We start from the raw sequence: 26,828 nt of genomic DNA, 5'->3' as shown, positions 1-26,828 counted from the left end.
TGTGGGGGGGGGGGGGGAAGCTCGCTCACGTACAGCACAGCCAGGAAGCGCGGCTTGATTTATGCGCGAATACTTAAGTACCGCAACGATCCTTTTTCCCCTGTATCGTCCGACCGGAGATTATCGGGAATCTCGGCGAGTGATCTACGAGAGATCCCGGCCGAGAAGGAGGAGCAGCGTGCTCCGACCCCCGACAAATTGAATGAAATCGCTCCAACCTGTTTCATCACGGGGGTCGACGGCGTCCGAAAGATTCGACCACCCGTAATTATCGTGACGTAGGTCCGGAACCTCATGGTGTCGACGAGCGGCGAAGGTATAATTTAAAACTCCCGCACCGCTCTTTCCCCCGAGAAATTTTCGTCCCGTTGTTTCTTCCCGCGCCGCGCGCGCACCGTGACCGACGATCGTCGCGAGTTAAACGCCAAGCTGAACCGCTAATCAATCCGGGAACCTTACCTTTTTTTTCTTTACGTAAACGATCACCCGGAGTTGTTTTGTACTCCAGCTTATATTGTGAATAAGACGGATCACAGCTCAATCTTGTTGCACAGGCTAGATCTCTAAATGTCCAAATGAAAGGTACATATTAGTTCTCAGTAAAAAAATCCGACCGCTGGGATATGAAATGACTCCAGGTAACTGTTCTCGAGTTAAGGTAAACGGACGTGAAAAATACGGACTTTGCACGCTCGCTCGTAAATGCACTACTCGCCCACCCGCGTTTCCTCATAATTTTCCCCGAAAATATAGCGTTGAGCATTTTTCAAGTGTGTGCGACATAGGATGGATGTAACGCCGGTGGTGAATCATCACCGTCCAAGAAATCCGGAAATAGAATCGTCTCTATAAATAAAATACTCCCATGGATGTGCGAAAACATATATATATATATATATATATATATAATTTTCTCATTTATATATATTTTTCTATATTATTATCGTTTTCTTTTTTTATATTCTGAAAACAATGCAGACCAAGAAACGACATATACGTACGACGATATATATATCGCGTTTTTGTTTCATGGGAATGCGAAAAGTTTCCAAGCCCACTCGTTTTGTCCCGATGTCAGATTTATAATCCCTGTTAACGGGGAGTCGTCTTGGTTCTTCGCTCGATTCTCGAGACTTCGGCGCGTCGCGATTGAATATTACGAGCGGAGCGGAGCCTGCGCGTGTATGCATGGGCCGATTGTGTCGACGAGCTCGGTCTATACGAGGCGAGAAAACGCGGTCTCGCACGGCTCTCGTTACGATTCCGACGAGAACCAGACGCGTCCAAACCGACCGGCCTACAAGCGCGCGTAACATTCCTAGAATATTATAGAAATATTATTCAGTATTAAAATAATTGGTATTAAAATAATACTCTCAATGTTAAAATAATTCCTAAAAAATGACATCATTATTTCGAGAATAATTTTGCGATTCTACGTGACACATATCGGCCAGATGTCTGAAAATTTTCTGCAAATTTCACAGGTTTCGAGATTGCGAAGTCACCGTACTTTCTCAGAGAAAATGACAAAATAAAGCTACATGTCGCAAGAAACTTACATTTGCATGTCATTTCTCGCCTATGACGTCACAAAACCAGTATGACTGGCGGAGGGAGAGCCGAGCCTTGAATAAAATAAAAATATTTAAATGCAGGGACAATGACGGCAACGACGACGATGAAACGCGAGGCATCTCCCGGTATCCGCGCGATCGGAAGCCCGCTCTAAGCACCGGCGCAAAATTCCGATACATTTTATACATAAAAGGTACGCCAGCTCGGCCGGCTGAGGAATTTCGCGATCACCACTTGATCCAATTTGACGGCACGAGGGGAAAACTGAACGTTTACGGCACCCGTTGAGGTGGCCTTACGAACCGGTCCGGGGAAAAGAAAATCCGCGCGCCGCCGGTCTGCTTGCCGAACCGATCGCGGATATTCGATCAAAGCAGGAAGATAATCGATGATTATACTGGCAGATAAGAGCCAGACAAGTCGTTCTTACAACGAAATTTAGTAATATTAAACGTTTGACTTTTTAGGGATTCCCTACAAGGAAAAAAAATGCCATTGTATCAAGAGAATCGGTGTCAACAGAGTCAATTATAGCGTAACCGGAGCAAATCTTCTTAATTCAGTAGCAATATTATACGAAAAAAGAAATTAAGTATCAATTCAAGGCTTATACATTTCATATATAAGCAAGATCGTGGGAGTCTTTACTAACTTGATTGACCGAACGCGAGACTCTTCGCGGGAGAAAACAGAAGCGAATGGGGAACGTTTGCGTGGTGTACGGACGCGAAAGGAAGAAAGTAGCTGAAATCGAAGCTAGCCTCTCTACATCGCCGGTTTGCCATTAAATCTTCTCTCCTAGGACGAAGACATAAACGTCGCGTGATAATAAAGCGGGGGCCCGCAACACAACGTTGTCGCTGACGTTTATCGCGTATTAAATTTTCATGCTGTCTTTCCGCATGTGAAATACGACGAGGCGGGTGAATTTTTCCGCCGAAGAGACTCGCATCAGAGCATCATCGTCCGGTCGCCGAACGCGCGTCTCTCTCGATAGATAGAGAAGGAATTTATTAGATGTGCAAATTAATTCGGTGCCTTTTCTCATGAGATTCAAAGTTTTATTTACAAAAAGTCAAGTTTAATGTTCTAAATCATTTCCATTATTTTCCGTGATTTTGCCCCATCTATCGGACAGGCTATGAATGCTTCTTAAAGCTTAAGGTTTCGAATCACCATATAGGACGGGAAAAGAATTTTAATTTGAGTCAGAGTTATGGGACATTAAGTCCCATCGAATTAATTTGTACACCTAATACAAGATAAAGGCCGTTACTGTTAATCGACGACTAAATGAGGATTACGGGCGAGCGGCTGCCGACCGGACGCCGGGGTTTACGGCGGGACGAGCATCACGCCGAATGCGGTGGCATCGCGTCTATAAACTTGTAAGGCGCGTAAGTGGGCGCACGAACGATGCTCCCTTTTATCGAGCACTAAATTCCCTCGCGCGTAACGTTAAGTTCGTAAACATCGCGCACGCGATACCTCCGTTTCCGTTTTCTCCGATATCTATTCTACGTTCCGCTCTTGAAATCCATGACGCGATGTCCGCATGACTTTCGAGCTGCGTGTGAGATAGGAGGAGGAGGGGGTATCGTAAAGCAGTTAATAGCATACCTCGGGCGTTTTATCGGCTGTTGAGTCCTCCTCAGGTATGCTCGCGTTTAAATTAGGATTCTGCGCGCGGAGGAAATGCGCGGATTCACGCGGAAAAGAAAATCTCGTACGAAACGGAAATGAAGGTCAAACTCGAAGAAAAGTGTCTGTTATCGCGATTGAGAGAATTTGTTCAAAAAAATTCGGCCGCGTTAAAATTCGATCAAATGAGACGAGATTACTGCTCGCGTATGTTTGATTCAATACAGAGTTATTCAAAATAACACATTCATCTTTTCGATATTATTATTTTAAACGTTACAACAAGATTTACAGTTTTCAGAATAATCATTCTGTGATCTGTAGTGGTTTATCGTAATCTTGCAATAATATTATGATATTGTTGAAATATTAAATTTTTGCAAGAAGATAATATATTCTTGCTTATATATGAAACATGATCTATTAGAAAAGATAAGTCTTGAATTGATACTTAATTTTTTTCCGCGTATAATCGAGCTTTCGTCTCATCATCGAATAACAGGAAATCAGTTACGCGTACGAGCTTCCTTTCTCCGCGCGATTGTTGACTGCATACGCGACGAGCCGATCGGTTATTTATAAATCGCGATAACGCGGCCCTTTTCAGGCTGGTTTGTGGGAGACGACGGACGAAATGCGCGGCGTCGCGTGGAAATACCGCGACCCACGCGTTACTAAAATCGGCGAATTATTAGCGCGACGTCGCACAGAAATATGAAATTCCTCTAATATTGGCGACGCGTGTGCGTATTTTCGCGAACGATCTCGCCCGATTTATTCCCACCCGATTTATTTTCGCCCGGATATCAACCGGTGGAATACGAGCGCGAACGAGCCAAAAGTTGTTGTTGTTGTTGTTGTGAAACAGGATTTTCCGTTAAGAGCTTTCATTTTAAATTATTTCGTAAACAAAGATTTTTTTCTCGAAAAAAATGGTAATATTTTTATTCCAATGCGAAGTACAGACTGTACGATCGAATGTGGAACACGATATCTGATGAATGACCGCTTTGACTTTTTGTACAAATTTTACAAATCATTTTTTGGAAGAAATCTCGTATCACGTTTTCGCAAAATATCCGCTACAACTGCCTTCCTATACCGGAAAAGAAACTACAAGAACTACGAAAAAATTACAGACATACTGTTGAAGAACTTTTTTTTCTGTAATTTTTTCCTCACGGGTTACCTGGGAAAATTATTTTCGTTTGAAAGACAAATACTCTCACTGAAAATCCGCTTCTTTTGGTGCAGTTATTGTTTCTGGAATCTTTTGTCCGGACAATCTGGTCGCCAGAACCTTTTCCAGGAGGCACCCGTTTGTAAACTAAATCTTTTCGGTGTAACGTTATTAAGAATAACGTCGTGTTAAATGGCTGCCTCCTTCTCCTGTTACGAGCCTTTTTTTTCGCCTGCTCTGAGACAAATCTTCTCACGACGATCCTCGAGGCGATAGTCGGGAAAGAAAGAGAAAAACACAGGGAGAGTGAGAGAGAGAGAGAGGAAGAGAGAACGGAGCGTCGATGAATTTCGACGGCAGCGAGGGTGCGTGCATTTCTCTTTTTCATCGGTGCAACAGGTGACGGGGATCGACGCACAGTGGGGCGAAACGCTTGGAAACCAGATATTAGAAGAAAAAATGAAAATTGTAAAAAAGTCAAAATCATTAATTTATGTTTTATTGATAATAGTAAATTACAGATCATTTTGCTTCAATTCACTAAAAGTATACTACATCCCTTGTATTTCAAGTCACAAATTCCATGGAAAAATACAGGAATCCTAAGCGAATGATTGAAAAATGATGCGTTCGCCCCACTGGGCGACGTCCCGAAGGCCCCGACGACATCGAGAATCCGTGAGATTCCACGGGAACCCCTCGAAGGTCTTGTTATTAATCGTCGCTCGCTGGATTCATCATTTCTTCCTGCCCTGTCACATCTTTTACACAGGCGCGTATTCTTCTTGGAGTCTCTCTCTCCCTCCCTCTTTTTCCCTGGTAGGTAGATATGTCCGCATGGTCGTTAGGATGTTTCAAGGAAAACAATCCGTCGCTCTCAACGGCCAGCACTGGAAAACATAGCGCCCGTCCATTGAAAACAAATATTCTCACTGTCTGTTGTTGAATCTCTTACGATCTCGCTTCTCATTATTCGTCACGTATCTTTTTCTCTGTGCTGAAAGAACTCTTCTTACCGTATCGGAGCGACGGCTGAGTCATACGAGGAAAAATCAATTGATATGATGATGAACGGGGTGAATTTATGACATCGGAGATTTCGAGTCGCGTCGTTCTCGGGAAGCACGTGCGTAAAGCCGCGCTCTTCAGGGCCGTATTTCAACGTGGTCGTCGTCGTGTCTAAAATCGTTGGACGCCTGTCCTCGGCGAGTGCGCCGCGTTTTCGGTTTTGGCCGTCGGCCAGCCGTGTCTCTCCTCGCGAAACAGAGAAAAATACGACGAGGTCGGAGACGACCGAAGAAAAGGACGGAATGTGGGAGAAATCGAGCGTGTTCACTATTATAGGTATATTTATATAATACAATGAAGAAATATACAATTTTTTACAATCCTGAATTAATAATTTACAATAAGTTAAGATGGCGATTTAGCTTTACATTCTTATAAAACGAATGTTATACTTTGAATCTTTTTCAATAATTATTTTTCACGAACCTTTCAATATCTTATTGATCGCTTCTCTCCTTTTTTCGACCGAGGGAGAGAAGCCGCGAACAAAGATTAGCCGATGAAGAATCAACGTAAGAACGTTCGCGATTTTGAATCGACGGCTCGACCGTTTCCGTTGTTTTCGAGGTAGTCATCGCCGAAGGAATTTTGCGGCCGCGTGTTACTCGCGATCGCGAGAACAGGAAGGATAAATAAACTCTCTCTCTCCACGGTTTCTGTTTCAGGAAGTCTCCGATGCCGCGATTACACATCTAGCCGCCACATGCCCGGTGTCGAACGAATCGAAATGGCGACGTGGTTCTGTCTTATCCTCCTCGTGCTCCTCGAGGCCCTGGACGCCGGATTAGCGCGAGTTGCTCGGCTAGGTAAGACGAAACGCTTTAACCCTTTCCACGAAAAAGATGTCAGTCTCGCGACGAAAATACTTCCTTGGAAAATCTCTGTACACCTCGAAGTGCGCGATCAATTATCTTGTCGCGAGATCGCGCACACAAATGGCTCGCGATAAGTCCGTGAATTATTAATTCGCAGAATGCACGGCTGTATTAATACTTTGGTCGAATTATATATTCCGAGGCGTTCAGGGAAGCGCCCTTACCGCGTCTTCCAGGAACGCTCGCGTAATTGCGCGTAATAGAAATTCCACGGGGTTTTCTCAGGCTCGTCTAAAAATATAATCTCGATATCGCGAAGGCGGAAAATCTCGAAAAACCGGAATTATCGAGTTTTGTCGTCGAAAAGTGAGATAAGTAACGCTACTTATCTAGATAATTTTTTCGATGATATTGTTTCCATGAGAGAGACTTGACAAAAACGTCTCGTCGATCTCCGTCGACGACGGAAAATCGCATCGAGCGAATGCCGCGAGAGAGTCGTGGCAAGCCGAAGATTTGTGAAGGAAGTCTACAGCGTCATCGCCGTTCCTCGCGCTGTATTTTCGTATTGAAAAAGGAACGAGCGAGACGAAGTGTGGATCGCGCGACGTGAAAAATAGCGCGCGCGGAAGAAGCGCCAGGGCGCCGAGGACGAGGAAGCCGGTAAAAGCGGAAGTGCGGACGAGAAAAAGGAAGGAGCGAGACACGGCTGAGAAACTCGTTTTGGATTTATCGAAGTCTTAAAACGAATTCCAAAGATATGATAAGGAATTTCTTCGTGTAAACAGGCTTTATCTATCCAACGCTGTATAATCTTATTTCAACGTATACACGTTGGATCTTCTCGAAATAAGAATATTCTTTTTTTCTCTTTCCATTCGCATAATCCTCCTCCCAATCGGATTTTTGCACGCAAACCTCGTGGTGTATTATAACACTCACGTCGCGCACTTAGACTCCACGGGAAAACGCGCGATTCGATTATCGGCGCGTTTCCCGACGAACGTGCCGGCACGCCGCGTACATACTTATCGCCGTGCGTTAGCTATTTAAATCAAAACTGTTGGCACTTTGTTGCCGATTAATGCTCGGGGGAAGAAGGGGGAAAGTAATGACGTCGCATGATCGCTGGCGCGGTCGCCAAACCGGACCGCGCCCGGCGATTAATAACGCGAACGTAATTACAACAGAATTGCTTGAGAACCGGATATATCGGAAGGAAAAGTGAAAATACTTCAATCTAACGCAAAGTTAGATGACTATTCCCCGATTGAGAGAATCGCGAATTTCATTCGTAAGAACCAGAGAAATTCTTCCACGGAAATACGCTGAGTCAAACGTTCCAATTTAACTGTTCTCTCTTTTCGTGTCTAATTGCGAAATCCTACGACGCAATCCCTGACTGTGTCGACGGTTGTTTCACGAAGGGGATTCGGGGACGATTCATGTACTACAGCGAGGATACTCGTTTATTGTTTCGAACAATAAAAACGTCGATTTTTCCTCAAAGGTCGAAAGTCGAAGCGCAGCCGCAGGGGTCAAAGGGAACCGCGTCGAAAATTTCGGCCGACACATCTGGCAAACAGACCTGGCTTTGTATAGGACTCTCTCGGTTCCTTTACACGTCGTAGGTGGTGCGTGCCACGAAAGTAAAGATTTCATTGAAACTTCGTCGGCGCAAACGCCGCATTTTTCATTTATTTGCTTATAAATAAATGTTATAAGAGTTTCAGTTACCGTTCTTACTATGTTTCAATGCGAGCCTTCTTAAAGTAACGAATCAACGCGACTTACTTCATTAGTTGTTCCAAGTGTGAACTTTGTTAATTATCTTCAGTGAGAATTGCGATCGAAATTAACGATCCAAACATATTTCCAAGTAGATCAGTGCATGAAGAACAAGGAAACGTGGCGAAAGTAGAATTTTCTTTGTTTTTCCCTCCGATATTCGTGCGTGCCGCGTAACTTCCCCCGGTGTGAACGTCGGCGGCTCGATTCGGTTTCTTCACTATCACGTCGGGACGCGGCCGGGAATCGATATTTCGGTATAAATAAATGCGCGGACGAGCGAAACACGCTCCTCCGTACGATACACGCGTATGAGCGTTATTATGATTGAGCCCAATTGTTCAATTGCCCGGTCATTGAATGCCGTGCCGGCATTGCTCTGCTCGAGCCGCTATTACCGAATCGCCGAAGCGATGTGTACACTGCACGCCCTGCTACACGCCGCGCTGCGAAACGCGCATTTTCTCGGGCTAAATTCAGAGGCGGCCGAATCGTCGCGTCGGCGCGCGCGATGAGAGCCACTGCCGATCTTTTGTCTATTAAATGTATTCAACAGCGTAATAGCGGGGCTGATATTACCAATTGGACAATGAAAGAGATGGCAGCGGAGTGCGATTTATGGGACGGGGGGGAGCGCGACGCGCGGAGAGAGGCGAAGGAGATCTCGCCAAGAGAGAGACGACAATGACGGCGATACGAACGTCACTTGCATTTTTCCCTTGGACCCGTGCCCGCCACCCGCATCCGTTTCGTCTATTCGCGAAAATCAAGTAGAGAGAGAGAGAGAGAGACTTCGGAAAAGCGCACCTCTCTGTGCACGCGTCGTCGTCGTGCGGTATATATCAGGCGATGACATGTTTGTTTATAACCTGGTAATATACAACTGACGCAGTAGCGTGTCAGCTTCAAAATTTTGCCGAGGCTAATCGAATCGGGAGGGACGCGTCGATTTAACATTACGGGTTGAGAGTATTATATAAAGGAAGGACCCGAATGAAAAAATCGCTCCGGTTCCGGTCCGCTAAAATATTTATTTAATAAAGGTTCTGGTTTTCCGGGCGATGAAAGCACCGGTTAAATTACGGTTTTTTTCTTCAGTTCCGGTTCTTTAAACTTATTTTCTTGCTGAAATTTTTGTTGAATTATATATATATATATATGTGATGTTGTACAATAATATATTATAAAAAATAATAATCTCACTTCCTTGATTCACTTCTTCCATCTTCTGCTCTTAACTTTCTTGGATATGTAACATTATCCTCGGTATATTGATACTGACGAAGCCGGAAACCAAGTCAACGCGGAAGCTTTTCCGGCCAACGAGCGTTCGCACACGTTACCTGAGCACCCGCTCGACTCGTTAAGATAACGAGGGCTCCTCGAGTCCTTAATCTTTCGAGTCGGATGATACGCTTTGAGGTTGTAATTATGCGGCCAGATACTCGTACATGGCAATGATCGCTTCGCGGACTCGAACCTGTCAAGAATCCAGACGTTTCTATCTTCTCTCACTGTTCTCTTTCTCTCTCTCTCGCACCGTAGACCTTCTCGTCCTTTTTAACCCTCCTCTCCCACCCCTTCTTACGCTTCTCTCGTTCACGACCATTAAAAAAGGAAGGCTCCTCCGGGGCGAAACGGAATCTTAATTAGAATCGCCGAGCCAGTTTCGTCGGTCGCTCGTTCTAACAGAGACGCGGATACCCCGACCCGGTACTTTATTAACGCGATACCTTAACTCGAACGGACGATGCGTTAAAGTGTCCAGCGGGATAGGAGGCTCAGTTGTCTCGGACTACGCTCTCTATCTGGCAATCTCGCGTTCTTACACGTCGAATCTTTTGTCGGGAGGAAGGATGGGTCGGGCGTTTCGTCGGGAGCAGAAAGATCGATCGGTCGATCAACGAGGAGGAAAAAGGGAAATCACACTATCAACCCGTAGAGTATAATAATGGGTCAAGAAAAGATTTTATTTTAAGCGTTATTTTTTCTCACTGTATATCAGCTTAACGTATCTACATCAGTTCGATTTCCTTGTACCTGTTTTCCGGTCTCCGTGGTGATATCATGAATACGAGTGTTCCGGATATCTTAACCTGCGTGTATCGAAACACCCGGCTAACATCGGCAGCATTAAAAACATCGTCGTATCGTTCACGTGGGCGGAAACATTCTTCTGCCCGAAAAAGGAGGGAAACAAGTCGCACTTCCGTGCGAGGTGAACGTGCCGCTCGCGAAGAGGAGGCTCGCTTATCGCATGTCGAGTTTCACCTTTTCGAGAATTTTCGCTCATGTTAGACCGCGTTACACCGGGACGTTCGAGGGATATCTCTCTCACTCTCTCTTTCTCTCGCGCTCTCAAGCGCGCAGAAGGAAGCTTGAAAAGATCGGGCGCACGCGTGGGACGATCGTAATCCGACACCGCGACGGAGCACCGCGTCTGCTTCCACGGGCTCAGGATTTTTTTCACCTCGATTTTTTCCTCCGTTTCTCAGTGAAGTCGCTAACGAATAGGCTCCGTTCGTGAAACGGAGCTACTGTATCGCCGAGCTCTCGTCGGAAAAATCGATGCCAATTAATACCGTGAGATTACCGATAAATAAATAAATGAAATATTATCCTAAATAATATCTCAATTGATCAATAAATAGTATCCTAAAAATAAATGGAAATGAAAACCCGATAAAAACGCGCGGAGATGGAGCGATGCGTTACCGCAGTCGGCGGATCAGATCAGTCAGGTGAGCGGGTTCGCAGTTTCTGTGAAATCTTCGCCGCTGTTTGATTTCGCGAATCGTTTGTTTTCGCACTTCCGTATCCCACGCTTCGAGTCGTTCGTTCTACATCCGTTTACCACGTTGAAAAACTCGCGAATCAAATATTTACGCGACCAACTCTCTCCGGGAAGCTGAACTGAATTCATTTTGCGGGCTACCGGCGCAACCCGGGAACAGTCACCTTTTTAGATCCCAGCGGTCAGAAAATGAAGCCCACGTGGATTTATCGATCGTTTAATCATACATATTTCTTCATTGGCCAGACAAAATGGGATCTATGCTTCCCAAATAGAGAATCTTAAATGATATCTACGCAACGATCTCGCTCGCTTTTCTCCCCTTCCGTGTTCTGCGTTTCTCCTTTTTGTCACTTAACGATATATCGCGTCGTGAAAATCGCCGGAGCTCGCGCGACTACCGTCTCTCGCGTAAGGCAATGGCCGAGCAACGGGACAATTAAAGCAACGTAAATCACGCTGCGTCCGCGCGTCGTATCGGCGACTCGCGTCTCGACCGTCGACTATTTCGGGCGAACCGAGAGTTCTGGTACCGTTCGGGGCGAGCGAGCGCGACGCGCGGAATAAGCGAGCGCGATTTCCCGTCTCGACGAAACACGTGTTCTTATGTCACGTTAACCCTTTCGCTTTCTTTTCTCCGAGGAATTTCAAATATATGCACGAAAAAAAAACTTCGACTCCTGCACGAAGAAAAATGTTTGCTTGAATTAACAATAAATCTGGACCGAACGCTTTGACCGAGAGAAACAGAATTTCGAATTTCTAAGATTGAATTTGATTCATTTTGTTCGTAAGGACCAGAAATTTTGCGTCCTTCAAGCAAAACGAATTCCGTGCGAAGCAACGCGAAAGGACAATCGTCGAATCGCCGTGCGACGATAAAAAAACTCTTGCAATTAAATAGGCGAAAATGTCTCAGTGACAGGAAATAAAGGCTCGACGAAGTGATGAGAAGTGCTATCAGTTGAAACAACTGAAAGCAACTCGATCGAGCAGATATCTTCCTATTTTCCGCGCATCGCCGCAATCGGCCCGAGGATTGTCGCCGAGAGAGCATCCGAGACACGATCGCCTCGTTCTCGTCTTCGACGAGACGAGACGAGGCCGAACGGATGGATTATCGTTGGCACTCCAGACGAGCTGTGCCAAAAATATTTTCGCACGGCTGGCTACGCTGATCCCCGACGATTTCGGCGAACGCGCCGAAAATTAAACTTCACGTCTGATTAGAGATTCAAAAGTGGTTCTAAACACTCCTGAATTATCTTGAGGACTCGTCCGGAACGAAATTATCTGACAATTTTTACTTCCACCGTTTGTTGTCAAATGAAAAAAATTCGACTCGAATCGAAGAGATGACCAGACTCTTATTTGAGAGATTCTAAGCAGCATTGCTGTAGTATTGGGTGTACAAATTAATTCGGCGTATTTTTTCATGAAATTCAAAGTTTACTTACGAAAAGTCAAGTTTAACGTTCGAAATAATTTCCATTATTTTCGCTCGCTTAAGTGTTCGCTCCTTTAACTCGGCCGGTTTCGCGCGGCCGACGGTTGAATTACACGCCAGTCTGGCGCGATCCAGCGACAAAGTATTATTTACATCGCGTTTGAGCGATTTTATCCGCGCCCCGTGCGAGGAAACGGGGTTATTTATGAAGCTGTCTCGGGCCGACTCGAAGAACCGGTCGCGACCGCGGTAGCGGCCGCGCCTCCGCTTGCGCGGAAACTTTGATAGCGATTTACGAGCGGCACGTGCTGCGACGGCGACTTACGGAGAACCAACACCGAGAGTTTAGAAGAAAATCCGAACAGATTGGTCTGTTATTGGAAGATTATACTGCGCGCTTTTTGGCTGCACCGGCCCGCGAAGAGATGAAAAGAGGGACTTTGAAGCGGGTACATCGACACCTAAGCTTTTCGCCTCACCGAGATCAATTTCAGATCAGTCGTGAATACGCAGTAACAAGTGATTATTTTTAGGCTCTCAGTTCAACTCCTAGTTGAGGCAGTATTTTTCGCAACACTCACCAAGTTTTCCGTCAAAATCTCCGGATAAACGATATAGAGTAATATATATATATATATAATAATTACACGCTTATAAGGCCGCATCGTACTAACCAAACTTTTTAAAATTTGCATTTGAACGCCATCTCCTGGAAAATCGGATTTCCCGGACGACCCGATGATCTTCTTAATGTCGAATTTTTACCTCGTTTGGAACCATTAGGCGTTAACACGCGACGACGGAAATCTCTTTCTCGTCTTTGACAACGTCAGCGGCCGGTTTATTTACTCGCGTCGTGCCTGAAACGCACACATTTTTACCTCGTGACACATCGCGTCGGCTAACTGACGATGTACACTCTTTTTTTTTCCCCATCGCCGCTTTATATAAATTGTGATAGCGATAAATATAGCGATCTCGAATTCGGGTATAAAAAAAAAAAGAGGAAAAACCGTCCGGGTTAGGTACTATACAACCGTTAGAGTTGTATAGTACCGGTGCGATAAACCACAAAACCGAAATATTTCGAAGAACTCAATTATTTTCCCTTTATCAGACTGAGATTCATTTATCTCGTCCTTGATGTAAAATACTTTTTATTCAACGATTTAGCGATAATATTTCTGAACACCACACAAATACGAAAACGAATGAAACGGCCGTTATCCGTGAAGAAGATTCGCCGAAGAACTCGTTGACAGCATCATTTCTTTCTTCGAGATTCCTCCGACTCTATATGTCGGCCGCGATTTCTCTCCGTCGCGCGAACGAATCTGTACAAACATCCATGTATTCGCGCTCGTACGGTGCTCGGAAGCTCGTGACGAGAGGAGAACAACACCGGCGCGGCGGAGTTCTTGAACATTTACGGGTTATTCCTGGCGTCTGGCAGATGGCCCTCTCGATGAATCGATCCTCGATTTATTACTGCTCGATGTGTCCCGCCTAGGTGCTCATAAAACTTGTAAAGTTCTTTCACCGGCAATAGAACCAGGGAGGTGATTCTGCTGCACGATAATGCGCGGTCACAAAAGGGACGAAGGGTCTCATCTATACATTGGGCCGGGAAATTCTCCCTCATGCAGCTGATTACCTATTTCGGTCGCTTCAACATCATCCGGCGACGAGAAAGCATCAATAACTTAATCGAGTCAAAATCGCCAGTTTTGTCCGCGCGGGCATTCATCAGCTACCCGATAGGCGGAGTATAGTCGAAGAAAGTAATTGACTTTTTGTAAGTAAACTTTGAATTACACGAATAAAGGCACCGAATTCATTCATACACCTGATATATCGGGAGCGCGTGTTTTTGTCGATGAATTTCCGACGATCGCGCGGTATGCCGGGCACCAAGTACCTAACATACATGCCCGTCGAATTTCCTGCATCGGCGCGCAGCCACCCCACGTGCCTCGCATCTGTGCCTCGCGTATCCCGAAAAAGAGCGAAGCGGGACGCCCACGACGAGCGACAATAAACTCGATCGATTTCCGTCGAGAGCCTCTCGCGGGATACAACGGCTCGTTTGTACGCGAGGATGTTTGAAGATCCGCGGAAAGAAAGAAAGTTTCTTTTTGCCTGGAAAAGACAGTGAGAGAGCTGGATTAAGTCTCCCCACTCAGTGAGAGAGCTGAATTAAGTCTCCCCACTCAGCCTCTTCCACCAATGTTTTTCGAGCAGCTCGGAAAATAACTTTGAGTATCGGAACGGTCGCATCGACGTGTAAATATCTGGATGGAGAATGCATTGCACGGAGGAAACAAATTTTGCTAGGGACAGCGAATGTTTGTCCATATAGTGACGGCAAAATAAATTTGTTTGGATGGATTTGTTAAGAATATTAATTGTTATTTGCTGGATATACGAACAATCAATATTCGTTAGCAATAGTCGTGTAGCGAATACTACCTGTAAAATACTTGTCTGATAGAGGGGACTGAAAGATACACTAAGTTTGATCCTTATTCGGAGGGGTTAAGAACGACACAACTACCCCCTTATCGCTAATTGGACTTTCTCCTCGTCGAACGCTCCTACTAGACATTTCACATGCCAATATATACGGTCGCCGACCGAAACCTCGGCCGAATTCGTGGTGCGACGCTATCATCGTGGACGGAGATGAAGACACGCTTCGTAGTACTATTAGCGGTCGTAATCACGGGGCGATTCAGAGGGGGGACGTCGGGCGAGGGATGGCGTCTAAATTTAGCCCGACGCATTCGGGGGACGACGACGGCAACGGCAGGGCGGCGGGCAAAAAGACTCCAGATGGAACGTCGGAAGGGACAGTGTCGCGATTCACTTCTGGCCGGCTTCCAAATGGCGACACTCCCGAGGACTCCAGCCTCATGAATGAGCCCGGAAAATGAGTTCCCTTGATGAAAACTAGCGCGAATATCGCCCGCGGTAAGGCTAGACGAGCGGCCGCTCCTTCTCCTCCTTTTCTTCTTCTTCCTCTTCTCTTCTTCCTCTTCTTCTTGCTCGGTCAAGCGACATCCCTCACTCCGACTTCCGCGAGAGACGGCGATTATTATAGATCGTCGACGAGCGCGAACATCGATATATCGAGCAGTGACGGGAAACCTCGACTCGATGAATCCCGTCGTCACGCCCATATTTACGACGATCGAATTCAAATCAACACTACGAAAACAAGCGAAAACATTTCTGGGACGTAACATCGGGGCGATCAAATGGAATCTGTTTGCGCTTCCACTTAGAATCGTTTAAAACATTACACACTTCTAATGGGAATCCATAATTACTTTGGGAAATCGGATCGGATTCCAATTAAGGGATTTTCCACATCGGGACATCGTACTTTGTGCCGCAGAAACGACAAGCAATCCCGACATCGTGGTGACCACGGGCGACAAGCTGAGCCTGCGTTGTCTGCCGAATCTCGACGACGAGACCACGTGGTATAAGGATGACATGGAGCTGCATCGGTTCGCCCCGAGGATGCGGCTGACGAAGCAGACGTTGAAGTTCAAGCACATCGATGCCACGGACGCGGGTCTCTACGCTTGCAGGCTGCGCTCCCCCGAAGGAGTCGAGTGGCGGAACGTGACCGTCCGCGTGGAATCGCCGCAGAACGACAGCGTCCAGGGTGGCGAGGGTGAAGAGACGAGCGGCGCGATCGACGCGCTCAGGCCGGAGGAAGAGACCAACGATCTGGAGATCGAAACCAGAAGTGAGTTCTCGAATTTAATTTGCAAACTTTGTGCCATGCGTTACTCTTTACATCAAATTACTTTTGAAATAAAATGTCAACAAATTATTGTAGAAAATTGGGCTTACGAAAAATTCTGTAAAAAATACTTTTAAGTCTCCTTGATAAACTGACAATATTGTGACGTGTCGATTCCCAATAGTTCGTTTAGAAATGAATTTTTCTGAAAAAAAAAGAAATCTCCCGCCGTGAAATCTCGAATTATCCTCCGCGCGCTTCCCGCAGACCTGCCTGAGACGCGGTCGTTGCGGCTGGAAAACGACAAGATGGACGCGGAGCTGGACAACGAGAGGGGCGAGAACGACACGGCGAGCGAGCAGAACAACACCGCGCCGGAGAGCCCGCCCGCGTTCAACAAGAGCGACGAGATGCATCCGGCGGTGGTGAAACCGGCCGGTAACATGCTGCGACTGAGGTGTCCGAGCGTCGGCAATCCCAGGCCGAACATCACCTGGCTGAAGAACAACGAGGAGCCGCGACGGCTCCTCGGCTCGGCCATTAAGACCAAGTGGACCCTCAGGTTGGAGGATCTCGTGCCGAAGGACAGCGGGAATTACACGTGCATCGTGTGCAATTACCTTGGATGCATCAACCACACCTTCAAAGTCGACATAATCGGTGAGTGGAATACCTATTTTTCTTTATTGTTCACAGCTACTCTTCGAATGCTTCGCAGTGAAATCTTACTCGTGAAGAGTGGAATGACTTTCCATCGAGTCGAATTCGAAGTGACTTTTCATCTGTGAGGAAGTGAATTCTCCACTCTCGTTGAGCGAAGTCACTTTTCGCGCGAAATTGAAGAGTGAAAGTGAATTAGCGCTGCCAGTATAATCTGGATATATTTCGATGCCCGTACTTGGAGAAGTGCAACTTTATCAAATTTTTTTAATCATTATATTTTTCTATATTATTATTATTTTATTTTTTTATGTTCTAAAAACATTTTTATAATATGTAAGAATATTATGGAACATCAATAGAACATTCCTATAATATTAAAAAATCTCATCGTGACGATCCGCGAAAACCCGACGAACCGTTGCGTCGTCGCGTTATCGCAAACCTACGAAAGTTATGAAGCGAATGAATAAACAAAGCGACTAACCGCAGAGCGTTTCCCGCATAAGCCGTACATCAACGTGGACTTCCCGAAGAACGTGACCGCTCTGGTCAATAGTACGGCAGTCTTCAGATGCCCCATTGTTTCTGACCTCGAACCCTTCATACAGTGGATGAAAGTGCCCGACTATCCGGGTGACCAGGAGGAGGTGCCCAAGGACGGAAAGAAGCTGAAGGTACAACGGCTGTATTTATCACGCTGGTGGAGGGCTTCGGTTCTTCTTCGTTAATTTTAATCTTGTAACCGACGATTCTCTTTCTTTCTCTCTCTTTCTCTCTTAGTCGAATTCTCGCTCAATCGACGAGACTAGATGATTTATTGTCGACTAATTATTGAATTATCTTTCAAGATGTTTAAGTTTTCTAGCGACCGTTTATTCACTCAGGAAGACGATGCGGCCACTGCGGATGTATAGAGACGAAGCTTCAGCCAATAAGACTGCTCTCAACTGTGATTAACTAATTTCCTTTTCCCTTGCAGCTCACAATCTTTGTCTAAAGAAGATCTCTCTTTCTCTCTTGCGATGTCTTCATGGTTGCGGTCATCCTTTCCGTTTCTCTTTACTCTCTGTGTTAAACTCGAGGAACTTTGGCGTGAGCTTCTGTAAAGCTCAGATGTAAATTGAAAGAGAACTTCTCTAAGACGGTCTCAAATATAAGGCCTGATTTGTATTTTGAAGTGAAGAGGTTCGTTGGAAGAAGATTACCGTACGTTTGATTCAAATACAGAGTTATTCAAAATAACATATTCATTTTCGATATAATTATTTTAAGTGTTACAACAAGATTGATTATTTTTCGAATAATCATACTGTGACCTGCAGTGGACTATCGCTATCTTGCGATAACATTATGATATTGTTGAAATTCAGGAATATTAAATTTTTGCAAGGTGATATATTCCTGCTTATATATATGAAACAACGATTGCGTTCATTAGAATACATAAATCTTGAATTGAATATTTTTCTGTGTAGTAATATAGTTACTAGTAGTAATATAGTATATGTATAGCAGGTGTACACGCAGTATAGGGCGTTGAAGGGATCTGGAGGACTGGAAACGAGTTGTTCTCTTCACCCCCTTCTCTCCGTGCTTACGCTTAATTCTCTCTTTCTCTCTCTCTCTTTTGTCTGAAACTCGGTGGTTAAAACGGTGGTTGGGTTTCTCTGTTTTGTTTCCTGTAGAGACGGTGATGCACCGGCCGATCCTGACGAGAGCACCGCGAAATCAAACGGTTCTTATCGGCAGCGACACCGATATGATCTGCGAAGTGTTGTCCGAAGCGCATCGCCATCTCGAATGGTATCACGGTTACCATACCTCTTTCGACACCCTCAACATAACCAATCAGAGCTTACGGGTGGAGGTCAAGGTGGGCGCACAGTATCCTCGCTGTCTCTTCTCGTTCTCTCCCTTCTCTTTCTCCTCTTTCTGCTTTCTCGTGAACTCCGATCTCTCTAACAGGATGGCTTCATCTCTTCTAACTAATTCAGGTGGCAAACCCTTCAGGCATGCGCTTATGTACACTCTTTTCTCGGATGTTCCATAACGATCGATCGAGCACGGTGATAACGGAATCTTGTGTTCTCTCGCTTAGACGGATAATCCGGAAGTGCTGAAGCTTTGCAACGTTACCGAGAAGGATGAGGGATGGTACACGTGCATCGCCCAGAACGCTCTCGGGGAAACATTCAGCAGCGCCTATCTTCGCGTCGTCGAGAGTGAGTGTACCAATTGAGTCCGGTTTAACTTGATATGTTAAGACTATTATGTCAACATATCGTTACGATCTCTCGCAGCGTTGGACGAGCAGCGCGTACCGTTGACCGCGAGACCGCAGATCCTGGTGAACGTTTTGGCGGCGGTGCTCTGCGTGTTCTTCGCCTTCGGCGTCGTCGTGGTGATATATATCTTCCACCGGCTGAAACGCGAGAAGATGAAGAAGCTGCTCGCGATCGAAACCGCGCGCGCAGCGGTAGTCACGCAATGGACGAAGAAGGTGATCGTGGAGAAGCAGAATCTGGTGAATGCGCAGAACATCGACGACTCGCTGCTGATGCCGGTGGTGAAGATTGAGAAGCAGAAGTCGACGGTCATCGCCGAAGACAGTAGCGGTGACAACGTGTCGGAATACGAATTGCCGTTGGACAGCGCCTGGGAACTGCCGCGGGAGTATTTCATGCTGGGCGAAATCCTGGGTGAGGGAGCCTTCGGCAAGGTCGTCAAGGCCGAAACGAACACCAGCAGATCCGGCATACCCGGCGTCGTCGCTGTAAAAATGCTGAAAGGTGAACGAAGGAATAGAGTTGTTATCCGATGATCATACTTTATGCATCAAATGTGTTCGTAACGTCGAAAATTACACGCCTGAAAACACACGGCAAATACCAATTGGATTTTCAGTCTATTTTTAACCCGGAAATAACAAGTTTGTTCAGTGTGATAATAGTATTTGAAAATCAACATATCGAGCTCTATTATTGTAATATTATAAATGATTATTACGTTCTGCAGAGGGTCACACGGACACCGAGATGATGGATCTGGTCTCCGAGATGGAGATGATGAAGATGATCGGCAAGCACGTGAACATCATCAACCTGTTGGGCGCCTGCACGCAAAACGGCCCGCTCTACGTCGTGGTGGAGTTCGCTCCTCACGGCAACCTGAGGGACTTCCTGCGCAACCACAGACCCTCCTCGGGCTACGAGCCGGCCATCGGGCAGGAGCCGAAGGAACGGAAAACGCTCACGCAAAAGGACCTGGTCTCCTTCGCCTATCAAGTGGCACGGGGGATGGAGTATCTGGCAAGCAGGAGATGCATACACAGGGACCTGGCCGCCAGGAATGTCCTCGTCAGCGACGAGTACGTGCTGAAGATCGCCGACTTCGGCCTAGCCAGGGACATCCACTGCCACGACTACTACAGGAAGACGACGGACGGACGGCTGCCGGTGAAATGGATGGCGCCCGAGGCCCTCTTCCACCGCGTTTACACCACTCAGTCCGACGTGTGAGTAACTTAACTTTGACGGCCACTAACTTTTAACTCGTCTTTTATCACCGTTCCTTCCAGATGGTCGTACGGCATTCTGTTGTGGGAAATTATGACGCTGGGCGGCACACCTTATCCGTCCGTGCCGTCGGTCGAAAGACTATTCCAGCTACTTAGAACCGGACACCGAATGGAGAAGCCGCCCTGTTGCTCGATCGAGATGTAAGACACGCTTTGACACGCGATTCGACTTTATAATATGCGCGAAAATACATTCCCCGATACGTCGATTGTGTAGATACATGCTCATGAGGGAATGCTGGAGTTATCAGCCAAACGAGAGGCCGACGTTCGTGGAACTGGTGGAGGATCTCGACAGAATATTGACCATTACCGCGAACGAGGTAATTTCTCTCCTTCCTTCGCATTAATAAATAATCATTAAGAATATTTTTGCCAATAACGCGCACCGTCGACATTTCCCAGGAATATCTGGATCTTGGCCTGCCTCAATTGGATACACCTCCGTCCAGCCAAGAATCGAGCGCGACGGAGGAGGACGGCGAGGAGAAATTTCCATACCTGCTGTGAGGCGTGCAGCTCACCGCGATTTGACGGAAAGATTATCATGCGGACGCAGGCTAAGCGCGAAGTGATCCGAGAATGACTCGCAGACCACGGAGAAACACATCGGCGTGTACCTGGCGTCTTACCGTGCGGGAACGTGTGAGTCGAAACGCGAAAAACAAACGAGTGAGATCGCCCGAAATGGCCACACGTGGAAGACGATATCGACTGAAGCAAACTGAACACGCCAAATAAGATGAATCAGTATTGACCTGTAGCGCGTATTCCTCATGTAGAGTTAAGGGAGAGCGCGTTGATCGTACAGGAGATTCTATTAATGCACTCTCATTCCCTCTAGGCGTAGTAATGTTGAAAATTTTCAATTTGGAAGCATCATTTCTGAATATTTCACATTGTAACTGTGTTCACACAGCGAACAGTCAGTGATTATTGGTGTTCTTTGTTAGATTCTTAAATTTCGAGCGATTACGCTGACGAATTACTTAACCGTTGTGAATTTTTATGATCTGCGTAATTTTTATTATAAATTTGTATAATCGTCCCCATTTCATTTAAGAAACATTTTTCACCTCACTTTCATCTAAATCAACCTGAGGTAAACGTTCCGAAATCATTTGAGGTAAACACTGGTCATGATACACGAATATTCAGACGTAATGCGTTTAATTGGGAATTTTTATGTCACTATATTCAGGAAATAGGACCGCATTAATCCTCTTTTGTACACTGAGACGAAAAAAATAGCAGAGTCAGCGAAATTTTGCTTACGAACAAACTTTCGTCGAGCACACCGTTTGAAGAGGGTGATTCGAAATAAACGTTTGTCTGTTGAAAGGTCGTATTCCTGATTGAATTCTGAGATAACTTTACATTGATGTCGGCTGATCGTTTATTTCGCTGATTCTACTGCTTTTTCTCAACACAGATCAGCAGAGAGAGAGAGAGAGAGAGAGAGAGAGAGAGAGAGAGAGAAGTCAACTCAAGAAATCGGACATTCTGTATTATATTATTTTTCTACGCGGATCGACGTGCTACATGCGTTTAGGATTAGAGCGGAAGACTACGCGCGCGAGTGGAAAAGACCGGACGGCTTTCCCTCGACGCGCGCTGACGCGGATTCCCGGATCGCCTGTACGAATCTACAGGTACTCGTAGATGTAACAATAATTGTGCCATGAAGCAGTGCCTTGCGGCGGATCGCGCTCGCGAATTACGGGACTTCGCGAGGCGAACGGAAAGCGGAATGCGGATCGTCGACGAGAGTCCTCGCGAGCGCCGAAAACCGAACTACCGAGCGGGGGCACGACGTTGCGTTTTTTTATAACTAGTCAACCGTGTAACCGGAAAACCTGCGCGTTTTCTCTCTGTATCATAGTAGCTGGTAGAGATGCCCTTAGTGTTTTTACGTGACTAGTGTTCGTCAGACGGACGAAGCCAAGTTTTTGTACATGCAGCGGCAGTGGCGTGTTCTCGACATGTGATGGCGATTTTATAAAAAAAAAGAAAAAGAGAAAAAAAGAACAGAGAAAAGAATGAAGAACGCGAAGAGGAGATTATGGAAATATGTGTACGGGAAAGATCGAACGCGTACGTAGAAGACAAATTTTATCAAAAAAGCAAACGCTTGTCGATATAATGACGGCGAAAAAAATTTGTTTAAAATATTTGAATATTTAAAAAATATATTAATCATCCAGCAAATAGCAATTAATATTTTCCAATCATCTTTCCGCTGTCCAAACAAATTTTTTTTTTGCTGTCACTATATCGACAAACATTTGCCGTTTCAGCAAAATTTGTTTTCTCCATGCGACAAGAGCGAGAAAAAGATGCTTCTTTCTCTCTTCCCCCCTCCTCTCTTCCTCTTTCGCGCGTCAAGACGAGAGGCAGAGATTCCGTTGTTTCGCGAGAAAAGGAGGTCCAAAATCCCGAGAGAGAATATCGCTGTAAGTCTTTTAACTGTACCGATATCGATATCACGATAAATGTATAAACAGGGGATATATAAGAGGTTCTTAGCGATAGATAATTTATTTTTCTTATTCACCGACGTGTCTCGAGACGTACGATATACATTGAGGATCCTTTTCTCGTTATTTCATCATTTTCTTCTTCTTCTTCCTCCTCGTCTTTTTTACATAATCCTAAGCGGAGTATCGTTCGAGCAGCACTTTTGTAAAAAGCGATATAATATAATAGTGGATCACGTGTTGTAGTAATAGCTGGGAATAATCCGAAGATGACACCTGTACATATGCCGACCGTTTATTTAAAGATTACTTATACTCACAGCATCCAAACACCGCGTAATAATTAGCAGATGAGCATTTACCTAAGTTACGTAAGAGCGTAATGTATAGATTGTGTAAAGGATAATTATTGCAACGCGAGTTCCTCGCCTCCAATAAATCGATCAACGTGTATCACGATAGATACCTTCATTCACTTCCCGAATTTCCTTAATAATGAACAAAACGCTAAGCAATATTTTACCTTTTTAACATTAAGTAATAGCCTTGGAATATTAATAGATGGTTATATGTCCACCACTGATAATATTAAAACAAATAATATTATTCAATTTTATTGTAATATTATACATATATTTTTTAAATATTCAACTCTAGGTGTGTATATATATAATTCCTATAATATTAAAAAGTATTATATAACGTTCTTAGAATAACGTTTTTACAAGAATATTATTTTAATATTGAATCATATGCGTATAATATTATAGGAACATTATGCGCTTATAGGATGATTGCACACGATATCGACATTTAATTAAATGACGTAACATTATTTTTTTTCGCATAGACACATATGATCATCATATATGTAACCACATATATAGACAAAATTCATATAAGATTTTACACAATTATATATAATCATACGTAATAATTGTTCACCGAGGGAAATCGATAAATCGTCTGTCGAATAAAAGCATGTACCTCCGTTTTCAACCGCGTGTGTCTTCGCGCCGTAGCCGCGTTGCGCGGCGGCGGCGCCACCGCCGTCAGTCCGTTTCAGTCCGTTTTGTTGTCGTCGGTCACGTTTACACTGAGTTGTTTTTAACCGGATTTTTAGTGAAACTCCCTTAGTTCCGCGCTGCTTATCGTAGCCCGAGGTCGAAGTGCGCCAAGATGTTGCGAGACTTGCGACTCGTCCCTGCGGATTGTCGCGGCAATTAGAGCCAGCGAGAGGCACCGTGTAACCTACTCGGGATTTAGGTTAGAATAACCCACTTCCCATTCCAGCGGGGTCTCTACAATGAGAAGATTTAAGAAATCGACCAATCGTAATTGATTTTCCTTCTATTATTCGACTATTTCTTCTGAGGCTTCGAGCTCAAATTCTCATTGTAGATCCCGTTTTAAACGTCTCTTCGTCCCGGTCACTACATAGATGCTTTAAGCCTTAAGAAATTGACCAATCACGGTCGAATTGTACAAGAAAAATCAATTACGATTGGTCAATTTCTTACGTCTTAAATTCTCATCGTAGATCTCCTGCTTTCTCTTTACGTCTATTGACTGTGCTTCATCAATTTGCAGATAATAGCAACGTCCGTCTCTGTTAAATGGTGATCACCGGTGCCATGGAGAGGAGGATAAAGCTGAAAACCCTCAATAGTCACATAACATGCAAGATATGCCGCGGATATCTGATAGACGCCACGACTGTCACCGAATGCTTGCACACGTTCTGCAAGAGCTGTCTGGTGAAGCATCTGGAGGAGAAGCACACCTGCCCGACGTGCCAGATCGTCATACACCAGTCACATCCACTACAGTACATCAGCTTCGACAGAACCATGCAGGATATCGTCTATAAACTGGTGCCCGATCTCCAAGAAAGTACGGTTCGCACACGTAGACTCCTCAACCGGAGTCTTTTTTCCAGACTCTGACGGAGTATTTCTTGTTTCCAGATGAGACCAAGAGGGAGCGAGACTTCTACAGAGCCAGAGGCTTGCCCTGTCCCAAGGATATCCTACCTAATACCGGTGAGATCGAGGAGGATAAAGCCAATGCGGATACCCACGCTGAGTCGGACTACCACCGTACCGATGAACAGGTATTATGAGCGCGCACACGCTGATGAAAATTTGAGTGCCTTGAGTTAATATAAGTGGTATTCGCAGGTTAACGTATGTCTGGAGTGTATGAACTCTAGTTTGAAGACGTTGAAGAGAAGATTTCTCAGGTGTTCGGCCCAGGCTACGATAACACATGTAAAGAAGTTTATCGCCAAGAAAGTTCTAAACGGCATGGAGAAATATAGAGATGTAAGTACATGTATAATCTGACATGGGGGAGATTGTTCGTCATTTTATTTAGTAATCATCAGGAACCCGGACCAAATGAAAATATCGATACCATTTAAATCACGGTTTCCTTCGGTTCCTGGTAATTATTATTGATTTGATCACTAATTTATATTACTAAGCTTAATTTAATTGCTCAATACATGTAATGGATTCTTTGGTGTGATTTTATCGCTAATTTCTATCATTAATTTGTTAATTTGCACGTGTTTCCCGACAGATCGATATTTTGTGCAATAACGAGTTACTAGGTAAGGACCACACGTTGAAGTTCGTTTATGTGACGAGATGGAGGTTCCGGGACCCACCGTTGAGGCTACAATATAGATCACACATAGACATGCAGGATTAATCTTCCCATGTTCGAGAGATGTAATGAGAAATCACCGAAGACTTTTGCTCCCTGCTTTGTACATTTTTTAAAATTCCGTTCCCACGTTACTCTACGTCCGTAGTACTTACACTCCGTAAGTTTATCCGCAAATTTACGTATTGAAATACGAAGGAAAAAACACTTTCAGTTCAGCGAGTCAGTTTTGATGTACGCCGATCTCGGAAATTCTGCGCTTTTTCTTATCATCATCATCGATTTCTCCCCTCGATAATTATAAATACGGCCGCGTCCACGTATTTATAGTTACACACATTTCTCGCGTGTAAGAATGATTTGTCTCAAGGCCGGAGATTAATTGTCAGATGCCGCTTTATCGTGTTCGAGAATCTATACGTTACCTTCTTTGTCGCTTAAAGTCTCGTGCTTGCGTACGTGTAATGTGTAAAGTGTCGAAACTTAGCGCGAACAAGCGTCGCGGCCTCTATTTTCCAAAATGATGATGCGGAAACTTGTACGAGCGAGACTTTTTGCGTTTAACTGTGCGAAACGACGTTTACGGTTTCTCGTTTTGCGAAAAAAAAGAAGGTATCCCAGTTTGTACATAGAATATTTTTGACAGAACTCGGACGACGTTCGCGCGTAGACGCGAAGCTATGTACTAGGTGAAAGAGGAAACCGGGTCCGAGCGTTCGTCTCCGGGCCCTTTTTAACTTTGTATGTTTACGCGCCGTGCATATTCTAATCGCGCCGCTGGTCTCCCCCGACGCCGGCTCGCGACAGAAAGAATATTGTTATAGAGTGGCGGCGTTATATTTTCCTCGAGAGATTCGCCAACTCGGCGACGGCGTCGCCGCATCGAGCGAGGCCCGCGGCGCTCTCTCGTCGCTTGTAGTAAAGTGATATCTTGTTTCTCGTCTGATAATGTTGAGCGAAGAATTTACGGAAAGACAAAGAGAACAACCACGGTGTGTGTGATTGTATATAAACATTAGAGAGAGAGAGAAAATATCGAACTCACACTTTGCGAAGTAGCGGCATTTCGAGAAGATGCTAGAGCTTGTACGTTGTACACTGTATATGTGTATCTCTATAAATTATTGAATAAATATGTTTTGTACAGTAAACTCGAGCAGAAATTTTCGCGTTTAAAGCGAACACGGATGGACCTATGCCCGTATCAGACTAGGGATTAGATTTCGACAAATTTCGGTTTTGTTTCCTTAGGTCTGTTCTTTTTAGCCGCACTGCTGAACCGTTGCAATAAGTTAGAGCGAGACAAAATATACTTGTCTCACTCTAACTTGTTGCGCTAGTTCAGCAGTGCAATTAAAAAAGAACAGACCATTTGT

General features: G+C 45.1%; 2 protein-coding genes across 6 annotated transcripts in view; both read left to right on the top strand.

Moving 5' to 3' along the window:
* Positions 1–26,482, top strand: part of LOC106748031 (fibroblast growth factor receptor homolog 1-like) — a 48,402-nt gene extending 21,920 nt beyond the window's left edge. For 2 of the 4 annotated variants that reach the window (XM_014626188.1, XM_014626186.1), the window contains 10 exons: positions 6,133–6,273; positions 15,709–16,068; positions 16,333–16,725; positions 18,414–18,601; positions 18,827–18,950; positions 19,029–19,517; positions 19,744–20,242; positions 20,306–20,446; positions 20,523–20,628; positions 20,711–21,794. In XM_014626188.1, the coding sequence (XP_014481674.1) occupies positions 6,171–6,273; positions 15,709–16,068; positions 16,333–16,725; positions 18,414–18,601; positions 18,827–18,950; positions 19,029–19,517; positions 19,744–20,242; positions 20,306–20,446; positions 20,523–20,628; positions 20,711–20,815 (2,508 nt within the window). In that variant the 5' untranslated portion in view covers positions 6,133–6,170 and the 3' untranslated portion in view covers positions 20,816–21,794. Of the gene's footprint in view, positions 1–6,132; positions 6,274–15,708; positions 16,069–16,332; positions 16,726–17,217; positions 17,403–18,413; positions 18,602–18,826; positions 18,951–19,028; positions 19,518–19,743; positions 20,243–20,305; positions 20,447–20,522; positions 20,629–20,710; positions 21,795–26,471 lie in introns of those variants that run through there. The other 2 variants (XR_001374712.1, XM_014626187.1) reach the window with 2 other exon arrangements.
* On the top strand, positions 23,835–26,612 carry LOC106748032 (polycomb group RING finger protein 3). 2 transcript variants are annotated; one of them, XM_014626190.1, is made up of 5 exons: positions 23,835–24,048; positions 24,373–24,675; positions 24,750–24,895; positions 24,963–25,106; positions 25,366–26,612. In XM_014626190.1, the coding sequence occupies exons 2-5, from the start codon at positions 24,399–24,401 to the stop codon at positions 25,495–25,497; spliced, it is 699 nt and encodes a 232-aa protein (XP_014481676.1). In that variant the 5' UTR covers positions 23,835–24,048; positions 24,373–24,398; the 3' UTR covers positions 25,498–26,612. The 2 variants fall into 2 exon arrangements, with proteins under 2 accessions (XP_014481676.1, XP_014481677.1); XM_014626191.1 differs by having other exon boundaries at positions 23,835–24,116.
* Positions 26,613–26,828: the final 216 nt, after the last annotated feature.

Source organism: Dinoponera quadriceps, unplaced genomic scaffold, assembly GCF_001313825.1.
Source record: "Dinoponera quadriceps isolate SergipeBrazil2010 unplaced genomic scaffold, ASM131382v1 scaffold2662, whole genome shotgun sequence".
In the NCBI taxonomy this organism is placed as follows: Eukaryota; Metazoa; Arthropoda; class Insecta; order Hymenoptera; family Formicidae; genus Dinoponera; species Dinoponera quadriceps.
Note: the sequence above shows the minus strand (reverse complement) of the source record. Positions and strands in the feature narration are given on the sequence as shown.

Excerpts from the sequence above, each read along its gene's own strand:
- LOC106748032 (XM_014626190.1), top strand. The coding sequence starts at position 24,399 with ATGGTGATCACCGGTGCCATGGAGAGGAGGATAAAGCTGAAAACCCTC. Across the intron at positions 24,676-24,749 it reads GGTGCCCGATCTCCAAGAAA|ATGAGACCAAGAGGGAGCGA; the intron begins GTACGGTTCGCA and ends TCTTGTTTCCAG. Across the intron at positions 24,896-24,962 it reads ACCACCGTACCGATGAACAG|GTTAACGTATGTCTGGAGTG; the intron begins GTATTATGAGCG and ends TGGTATTCGCAG.